The sequence below is a fragment of the Sceloporus undulatus genome, chromosome 5 (assembly GCF_019175285.1).
Source record: "Sceloporus undulatus isolate JIND9_A2432 ecotype Alabama chromosome 5, SceUnd_v1.1, whole genome shotgun sequence".
In the NCBI taxonomy this organism is placed as follows: Eukaryota; Metazoa; Chordata; class Lepidosauria; order Squamata; family Phrynosomatidae; genus Sceloporus; species Sceloporus undulatus.
In genome coordinates, this window is record NC_056526.1 from 191,292,315 (window position 1) to 191,302,901 (window position 10,587).

General features: G+C 43.0%; 1 protein-coding gene across 4 annotated transcripts; it reads left to right on the forward strand.

The window, feature by feature from the left end:
• The first annotated feature begins 841 nt into the window (after positions 1 to 841).
• Positions 842 to 6,365, forward strand: LOC121931916 (sialoadhesin-like). Of its 4 annotated transcripts, none has more exons than XM_042470060.1 (5): positions 842 to 1,338; positions 1,801 to 1,909; positions 2,518 to 2,605; positions 4,125 to 4,189; positions 5,660 to 5,796. In XM_042470060.1, the coding sequence occupies exons 1-4, from the start codon at positions 1,056 to 1,058 to the stop codon at positions 4,143 to 4,145; spliced, it is 501 nt and encodes a 166-aa protein (XP_042325994.1). In that variant the 5' UTR covers positions 842 to 1,055; the 3' UTR covers positions 4,146 to 4,189; positions 5,660 to 5,796. The 4 variants fall into 4 exon arrangements, with proteins under 4 accessions (XP_042325994.1, XP_042325996.1, XP_042325995.1 ...); XM_042470062.1 differs by having other exon boundaries at positions 845 to 1,338; positions 4,131 to 4,189; XM_042470061.1 differs by having other exon boundaries at positions 852 to 1,338; positions 4,128 to 4,189.
• Positions 6,366 to 10,587: the final 4,222 nt, after the last annotated feature.

A 10,587-nucleotide genomic window follows, 5' to 3' on the forward strand; every position in this document is an offset into this window, starting at 1 on the left:
CCCCAGCCTAAACCTACCCAGCTTCCCCACCACCACATTTCTATTTAAAAAAACCTAAAACACCTCCCCAAAGCTGTGCCACTGTTGATCCTTTCTCCCTCCCCATGAGCATCAGGTGTCACTGATTTCCAAGCCAAATGGTTTTCCCCTTGGAGAGTTTAAACAGGTGTGCTTACTTTTTTGGATTACAACACCCAGAGAATGCAAAGAACTATAGCCAAAAAAGTAACTCCTCTAAGCTCCACTCAAAGCTGTCCTGCACTTCTCTAAAAGGTGCAAGGCCCTGCCTCCTGCTGCTCCACTGAGTCTCTTGTAGTTTGTCCTTTCATGCATACTAACAGTGTGACTACAGAAAAAGTCTAAATCTCTAATCTTTATGCACTTTTAACAGAACACTTCCATAGCACTTCCTAGTGTGCGTCTGTGTACATGTGTGGGTTTTGCACACATACATGTTAAGAGCCTGCCTGCATATCTATTTTTTTGGAATAAATCATTTCTGAATGACAACTCTTGAGTTATGAAACCAATAACCCCTTTAAAAAATCCTTTTACAAAAGATAAGTTCATAATCCTCATGACTGCAGGGGAAGCTGAGAACCTGTGGGCATTTTCTACTAAAGCTTGCCTGTGTGTCTGCAGAAGGGTCCCAAAAAGAGAGCTAAACTTCTTAGAATCATCTAGAAAATGAACTTTTGTGAGCTCTGTCCCAAACCAAGTCAAACCACTTGTTCTCTGGAGGGTTTCCACAGCTTCCCCTTGTTCCTATCAGATCCTCCTCTTCTGCTTCTATTAACTCATCATCAGGATACTGCAATAATAGACCTTGAAGGACCACCAAAGGCAATTGAATCCAACCCCCTGCCATGCAAGAATCCCCAGATAACACATTACTGAAAACAACCACCCAATTGCTGTTTCAAAACATCCAGTGAAGGAGAGTCCACTTCCATTTGACAGAGTGAATCCCCCTGTTGAACTAACCAGACCTTGGTCTAATCCAGTACACCAATCCTGGTCTTCTTATCCACCTAGATCCACCCAAGGACCCCACCATGAGTGCCTACCTGGACAACCAAAATGGAAGAGTGGGCATCATTTCCTGCCAGGTTGATAGCCACCCACGCTCCAGGATGGCGTTATACAAAGGAGGGCAGCTGGTGGCTAGCACCAACAGCTCCAGATTGACCACTGGTCGGCGCTTCATCGTCTTTTCATCCTACAACAGCCTGAGAGTGGAGATTCAGGACATCAAAGCAGGGGATTCGGGGCATTACGTGTGCCAGGTTGGCAACCAACTTGGTGATGCAGCCAGTGTTATTGACTTCAGGGCAGAGAGTGAGTAGAAAGAGGTGGCAGCCATGGATAAAGCTTTTTCAGGACAGGGAGGTCCCTTTATAGTTGACTAAGTGGACTAAGTCTTGCACACATATGAAGTACTGTGATGAATACCATTATGTACTGTGAGCACCAAGTTTTTATATTTGGCCTCCTATTTTCTCTGGTCAGCTGGTGGAGGCTGCGAATCCATTCCACTTTTAAGCCCAGGCTTCCAAAGAGTGTGCTCCACTTCCTCCAAAGGGTTCAACACCTTAGGTAGCTTCCTTAAAATTTAGGCTAAAAACCACTGCTGTGGAAGCCACCAGACCCCATGATGGCTGGGGATGCTGGGTGATGTAGTCCAACACTCCTGTAAAGTACTAACTCGGAGAAAAGCTAACATAAGGTTTAGTGGGTTTGGTCCTAGTGTTTTCTTTTTCATAGCCCTGAAAGTAATGGTGTCTCCATCTTTGCCTACAGGACTTTCTAACCTCCGTTTGTTCAAGATCCTAGCTGGAATCTTCATTGCCTTGGTTGCTGTGGCTGTTCTTTCTGGCTTGGTGTTTGGGATGAAAAAGTACTATCCCCGGTAAGTTTCTGAGGATGATGGATTCCCGTTTTGGCAGTGTGTTGGACTAAAGGGCTTTTGGGGTCCTTTCCAAGTCTTCTATGACTAAACCAGTAGCCTGAGAAAGAATCTGTGCTTCTTGAAGAAGATGGATTAATTTCTTGCTTTTCATAGGTTCTTTTTCTGCCGAGGAAAAACAGGCACCAGCAGGCCGTCGTTTTTTGGTGGTCTGTACTGCACCTAAGTTTCTAAGTCACACTCTCTCAGCCTCAGAGGAATGTAAAGGGAAACTTCCCCTGAACAAATCTGCCAGGAAAACCCCATAGCAGGTTTGCTTTAGTGTCACCATAAATTGGAAATGACATGAAAGCACCCAAGAACAAATCATCCTTCAGAGGCCTGCTAAAATCGAAATGGTCTTCACCTGGGAGTGAAAGGCTAGGAAAGCAAGGCCCCCGCCTGACCTCTCCGGGGAGGGACTTTCCCCATGTTCCCAATAGTGTACCTTTCAGGGTATTGGGATGGAGAAAAGGCCCTGCCCCAAAAAACGGCTTACTGGTGGGCTGTTGCTACACTTCTGGGGTCATTCCCAGGGACAATGTCTCACCAATCCTTCTTATATTTCCCAGGATAAGCGAAGGCTTCCAAAGATGCAAAGAGTGGAAACGCAAGAACAACGGATCAGAGGAGATGGAAACGAGAGAGGAGACAGTCCAGGTGAAATAAAACCTCCCTGCTCCAGGGAAATCTCTTTATTGCAAGAGTCCTTGCTCTGCAAGAAGCACGAACCGACTCCCTAAAAGGTTTCCTTTTGGGAAAACCATTCTCTGCCTGAAGGCCTTCATTGCCAAAGAGCTTTGCCTTCATTGCTCTGTTGAGACAGTTCTCTGGTGCCACAACAAACTACAAATCCCAGGATTCCATAGCACTGAGCCATTGAAGGTCAGGTTATGGGTCCTTCTAACTCAGTATTGATTATTCACTATATATTTGTTCATTTCTTTGCACTACATCCTGCTTTTCTGCCAATCTAAGACTCAAAAGGAGTCACAGCCGATTTTCTTTAAACAACAACAACAACAATATTGTAAATATTGTTTATATTTTTATTTCTATTTGTTTGTTGCAGGATCATGAGGCATGAAGTTAACATTTCCAAGCAGTTATTTAACAATATTAATATGGTTAAGATTGTTAAACAAATGTTGGGAATGTTAACTTCATGCCTCATAATCCCCCAGCCAGCATGGCCAATTGTAGAGATAATGGGAGTTGCAGTTCCAGATACTAACATTCCCAGCCTCTAATTAAAATACAGTAACACAAGGAACATTAGTGCAAGTGCCAGCATAGTATATTGATCTGAGTGTTGGACTATGACTCTGGAGACCTGGGTTCAAATCCCTGCTTGGCTACTGACCTTGGTTAAGTCATACTCTCTCAGCCTCAGAGGAAGGCAATGGCAAACCCCTGCTAAGTAATAAACCTTGCCAAGGAAAACATACGATAGGGCTGCCACAAGTTAGAGTTAACCTAAAGCACATAATAACAGCAGCTATGGAAAGAGATGATAAATTAAATACAAATTGAAAGCACATCAATAAAAAGTACAGCAAATCCCATTAAAAAATCTCTCCCTCATCAGTGAGTACTGAATAAAAAGGACTTTAGTTGTTGTTGGAAGGGGCAACCCCTGAGAAGGCCCTGTCTTACGTACAGGTTGAAACTCCCGTGTCCAAAATGTTTAGGAACAGAAGTGTTTGGGATTTTAGATCTTCTTTCTTTTGGAGATTTTGGAAGATTTGCAAATCCATAAAGAGGTCTCTTAGGAGGTGAGACCCAAGTCCAGACATGAAATTCATGTATGCTTCATATACACCTTTTGCACGTAGCCTGAAGCTAATTTTATACAAAACGTTTTAAATAGTTTTGTGCATAAAACAAAGTATGCGTGCAATGAACCACCCAAAAACAGAGGTGGAAATATCGCAGACACCTATGAAAAACCCACCAAACAGTGATCCCTTTATTGGCCAATTTTGAACAATGCACTACTGTTATAATATTGCAAGAATATTATAATATACTTGCTGCAAGCTAGCTAAAGATAACCTCCTGCCAAAGGTACCCTCCCCATATCATCTTAACTAAGGACACAAACAACAAAACGCAGGCATCTTACTAACGTCTCCAATTTTTCTCTCCTGTTTGGTTTGTGACATCTTGCCTGATGGAGAAGCAGCCAGTGGAGCTTTGAAAGCTTGCAGCACGTATATTGGGCATTTCAGCTGGCCAATGAAGGTATCACTGTTTGGTGGGGTTTTGTTTGACTTTACTAAATGGCCAACACGGCTCCCCCTGAATGTGTTCTGACCTATGAAAAAAGTTTTGCTTTTGGGAGTATTTTGGATTTCGGAAATCTAGATGACGGAGGCTCAGCCTGGCAGCTCTCCCAGGTTTCAGGGGTCTTTGGAAATACCTGCAACCGAACCTGTGACCTTGTGCGTGCAAAGGCAGCGCATGCTTTGTTTCCACTTTCATTAACAAAAATGCTTTGTCTCCACCCTTGTTCTGTGAAGAGGCAATTGCTTCATAGAAATGGTATGTGTTTCAGAAGAGGGAGGCAATTGAAACTGTGTTTGCATGCAATAGTTGCTGTCTCTGCCCCTAAATTCTTCTGCTTGTTTTGCTCAAAGCCTGGAAACTTACTCTTTTGGATTGCAACTCCTGGAATCATGCTGGCTGCAGGATTCTGGGAATTGTGGCCTGAAAGGTAACATTATTATTATTATTATTATTATTATTAACATTTATTTATAGAGCACTGTAAAGTTTGCACAGTGCTTTCTAAAACATTACATGCTTAAAATATCTCTAAAATAATACTTACTAGTATACAATAAAAACAAAGCAGATTAACTTTCCCACATTTTGAACAATGCACTACTGTTATAATATTGCAAGAATAGGAGGAGTCAGTGTTCTGGATGGAGGTGAATCCAAAGCAGCGAATGACTTCTGAGAATGGAACAAGTTCACTTCTTTAATATTTCTATCCTGTTTTGTCACTCTATCAGATTTTTGCAGTTTTATCCATCCAAATGTAAGGGGGCATGCCAAATTATTTCTCTCCAGTTAGGCCAGGCCTGGTTTTCATACAGCCTCCTGTATGTACATGGTTGCTTTGGCTTCATAGGAGCCATTAAGGGATGCAAAGACAAGGGAATCCTGGGTGGCAAATGCAGATTTTAGCCTCAACATGAAAGGAAAGAGTGTGCTGATGACCTCTTTCTCCAGAATAAATCTAGCACCTTGGAATGAAAACTCTGGAATAGAGTCATTGCCCCACCGAGGCACAAACCATCACAGCTAGCAGGAATGGCAAGTATAACAAGCTGAGGATGCACCTATATTATAGTATTATGTATTTATATCCCACCTTTCTCACAAGGCTGGGATTCAGGGTGGCTTACAACATTAAAAAGCACCATACATCTACACTGTAGCAATAATGCAGTTCAGCACCACTTTAACTGCCATGGCTCCATTGTACAGAATCCTGGGATCTGTAGTTTTGCCAGGCACCATCCCTCTTTGGAAGAGAAAGCCAAGGGCATCCCCACCATCTTGACTCGCCCAACTAAAGTCAACCCACTGGCTCAACTATGGGATGACGAGTCCACACACTGGTAAACCTAATTGATTCGATGGTGCTACTCTAGTTGGGACTAACAATGAGATTGAAACCTGTGTACTTGGATCTTTTTTCAGCTGAATGAACAAAACCCAGAAACTCCTCCATCCTTGGGGCGATTCTGCCTTTCCTATAGACGTCTGGAAGCAAAGATGGAAACTGCCCCCAGAGAAGGACCACCTGGACAGAGCCGTACAAGTGCCTTGTGAAGGACGGGCGGAAGCTTCCAGTAGGGCCAGAACTGCTAGAGGACTTTGTCAGTCATGGAGGGCACCGACGTTCAACTAAATGGTGTCTCCCTGGATAGGACAATAATTCTGAATGGGCCCCTGAACCCTGGAAGAAGGCGACTTGATCCATCCTAAGACTAGGCTCAGCCCTCCACCACAAAATGATCTGGCAAAATTGGACCACCAAGACTCTGGTGTAGTTGAGGGAACTTACAAATGCAAAAGAACTAGCCGTGGTTCTGTTGTTTTAACTTCCTGCATCTAAGTACAGTTAATTCCAGCTGCACCGGGGATGCCATTACTAAGTCCACAAATGCAAACTGTATCAACATATTCATCACTAATAAAGAACACAATCATCAAAGAATAGGGGCTTCACCAACACTTTGATCTCTAGTACTATCTTCATCCCGTCAACCTCATCACAACCTCCACCGCACGCTTTCTCCATCACTGAGCTTGCAAAGAGCATGCTGCAAATAATGTGACCTTTTACAAATCACTTTTGTGGCGATGGGCCAACAACCTTTTACAAATAAAGTCACAACCTGTATTGTTGTTTCATTTTTACTGTGAGATGTAACATTTACTCGCTCTCTTTAAATGTTACTTTGGGAGCACAGTCAGTGATTGTGAAGGATTTGGGGCCGTTGTGTTCATTTTTAAAAATAATTGTGGGTGGTGTTTTTTTTAAAGGGGAGATGATCAGTAATAGAAAGTAACACACGATCCTAATTGTATAGTGTAAGTATACACTCATATAGTTCCATAATGGCTGACCTATACCACCTTACTGCCTAATACCAGCATTATGGAAAGAGTAGCGTACATATTTGATAATGTGCCTGTTATTTCTTGTCTCCTTGTGCAATGAGGAATCATGCACAGAAGATGTAAAGTCGAAGGCTTTCATGGCCGGCATCCATAGTTTTTTGTGGGTTTTTCGGGCTATGTGACTATGTTCTAGAACATGGCCACATAGCCTGAAAACCCCACAAAAAAACTATGCACAGAAGATGTTTCAATAATCCCAGCACTAAAAGTTGCTCAACAGTGGAAGACACTCCATTGGAGGGTGGTGGAGTCTCCTTCTTTGGAGGTTTCTGGGCAGAGGCTGGATGGCCACCTGTCAGGAGTGCTTGGATTGTGTATTCCTGCATGGCAGAAGAGGGTTGGACTGGATGGCCCTTGGGGTCTCTTCCAACTGATTCTATGAAACCACACTTGCAAAGTGCTTTCTAGTATCCAAGAATCTCCCCCCCCCCCCCACCCCCCCTCCTTAAAGAAACATAGTCATAGAGTTGGAAGAGACCACAACGGCCACCCCGTCCAACCCCCCTCTGCCATGCAGGAACTCCCAATCAAACATTCCCAACAGATGGACATCCAGGCTCTGTTTAAAGACCTCTAAGGAAGAAGACTCCACTACACTCCGAGGAAGGAGTCTGTTCCACTGTTGAACAGCCCTTACTGTCAGGAAGTTCTTCCTAATGTTGAGGCGGAATCTGTTCCTGGAGCTTGCATCCATTGCTCTGGGTCCTAGTCTCTGGAGCAGCAGAAAACAAGCTTGCTCCCTTCTCAATATGATATCCCTTCAAGTATTTAAACAGGGCTATCCTTTCACCTCTTAACCTTCTTTTTTCCAGGCTAAACATCCTCAGCTCCCTGAGTCTTTCCTCACAGGGCTTCATGGTTTCCAGACCCTTCAACCTTTTGGTTGCCCTCCTTTGGACACATGGCTCCAGTTTCTCAGTGTCCTTTTTGAATTGTGGTGCCCAGAACTGGACACAATATTCCAGGTGGGGACTGACCAAAGCAGAATAGAGTGGCCCATTATGTAATACGCATTGCAACATTTGTAAACTATGCTCTGTGTGCAGTGGGGAATTGGGAACTGATGGAATCTGCTGGAAATTTGGAAAGCCCTTCTTGAAAACTGTTGTGGGTGACACCTAGTGGCTCCATGGGTTTAGAAAACTGGCCTTTCTTCTTGGCTGATGCTAAGGAGGTTGAGCCAGATCTGGAGGAGAAAAGGGGCATCATCATCAGGAGGGTGCAAGAGGCACCAGGTGACACTAGAAGGGGGAGTCTGACCCCACTGCTCCCCAAACATCTGCCTTCGGGCAGAAATGGGCTGTTGGGAGGTCACCTGAATCTCTTTAAAATGCTGAATAGATGGTGTCAATGGGATAAAGCTCAGTGGGAGGAGAAAGAACAGGCCCTTTGGGGCTTTCTTATTGGTTTTTATCTTTTGCAAAATTTAACATTTTAAAAATTCAAAAATTTATTTAAAAATACTTTTATTCTATTATTATTATTACAGTATTACTATTATTTTCCACCTTTGCTCCCAAACTGGGACTCATGGTGGCTTACAATATATTTTTTAAAAGTACAAATAAAAGCATACAAATATAGCACATTAAAACAGAATTAAATTACAGTGGGCCCTTGTTCTCTGCTGTGGTTTGGTTCCAGAATCCCCCCATAGATAACAAAATCCATGGATGCTCAAGTCCCATTAAATATAATGGCAGAGCAAAATGGTGCCCCTAATATAAAATGGAAAATCAAGGTTTGCTATTTGGAATTTATATTTATATATATTTTCAAGGCATAGATGCTTAAATCCATGGATAAAAAATTCATAGATAAGGAGGGCCGACTGTATTACAATATTAAAACAAATAACATGTTAAAAATAATACAATATAGTTTAAAAGATTTAAACGCATTGCATATTGTCAAATGTTCACTTTGACCACATGAAATAATGTATAGGTAAATAGATTTAGGCTGAGAGTGAGGATATTGTAATTTAAAGGTATACTTTTAATTTTGCCAGTTGTTTATGTCACAGCTATTGCAATGACATTCAGTGATATATGGGAATTATGATATACAAGTAACATTAGTCCCAAAAAAAAACATTGCTAAGGATTCTGTATGGCGTGGGATGGGAGGATGTCAATGGGGGAGCAACACTATGAGTTACCACATTGGGCAATGCCAGTCCTAGTGACGCCACTGGGGCAGAGTTGTCAAGACAAAGATGAGCCCAAATGCAGCTCTCTCAGAATCCTAGAGTTGGAAGAGACCCCAAGGGCCATCCAGTCCATCCCCATTCTGCAATGCAGGAACTCACAATCAAACCATCCCTATTGACAGATGGCCATCCAGCCTCTGTTTAAAGACCTCCAAGGAAGTAGACTCCATTACACTCTGAGGGAGTGTGTTCCACTGTCGAACAGCCCTTACTGTCAGGAAGTTCCTCCTAATGTTGAGCTGGAGTCTCTTTTCCTTGCATCCATTGCTTTGTGTCCTATTCTCTGGAGCAGCAGAAAACAATCTTGCTCCATCCTCCATGTGACACCCCTTCAAATACTAAAATAGGGCTATCATATCATCTCTTAGCCTTCCCTTCTCCAGGCTAAACGTACCCAGCTCCCTCAGTCTCTCCTCATAGGCCTTCATGGTTTCAAGACCCTTTACCCTTTTAGTCACCCTCCTTTGGACACACTCCAATTTGTCAACATCTTTTTTTGAATTGTGGAGCCCAGAACTGGACACAGGATTATTCCAGGTGAGGCCTGACCAGAGCATAAGAGAGTGGCACTATGACTTTCCTTAATCTAGACACTATACTTCTACTGATTCAGCCTAGAATTGCATTGGCCTTTTTAGCTGCCACATCACACTCTTGACTCATGTTCAACTTGTGGTCTACTAGGACTCCTAGTTCTCTTTCACATTTAGTCTTGTTAAGTAGTCCTTGGCTTCCAGTTCCTGCTTTTGGAGAAATGGAGCCCGAGAATCATACTGTTGGAATGGATCCCAATGAAGGAAACCCACCGATGAAACATCCCTGCAGACTTGAAGGGAATTCCACGAGCTCAAGCCAAAACAAATCACTTTGGAATAAATATAATCAGTAACAATTTGCAAAAAGACCAACTCTAATCTGTAGCTACATATTTTTTTTTAAAAAAAATCTCCAATTCAGTAAATCTGTGTCCATTTTTCTATTGGCAGCGAATCTCAACTTCTTGTGAAACACCATCTTTAACTGCTGGTAGATGACCACTGCCAGAAAATATTTGGTGGTTTCATTGCCAGTCTTCCTTGGTAAGATATTTCTTCAAATGGTGCACAAGTTCACTCCAAGGATAACACATTCCAGTGTGGGGTCATTTCCAAAAAGTCAAGACTCACCTGGGAGGATCTCACCTGGATGACCATTGTATGCCAAAGAGGTTGGGCATTGATGGATCCAACGTGTCTTCCTCAACTCCAGATCTTTGCTGCACTCTTCATCAGCCTTCCTACTCCAACGTTTCTCAGACTTTGGACCTCCAGAAATTTTGGACTTCAGCTCCTGACTTCCTAAGCTGGCCAAAAACACCTGGAGCACCAAAGTTTGGGAATCACTGATCTACAGGGATATGGTGAATGGGACAGCAACATGGCAAAGCAAAGGGGGATTTGAACCTGGCCACTAGAATCATAGTCCAACACTCAAACCACTACGCCACACTCCCCTTATTGGCTCACAAGTGCACCACAATCCAAGGTCTGTATTGAAGCTCTCTGAGCATAGCCCAAGGAGTCTTATTTATAACACAAAGCACCTTGGTCTACTTATGATTTTATTCTCCTGCCTAAATAGGGCATCTGTGCGCTAGATAGCTCAACCTTCACACTTGACTTTGAAGGCCATGCTCCCAACTCGTATCAACTGTCCTTGGATATCTGACCTGGTGCAAATGTTTATACCA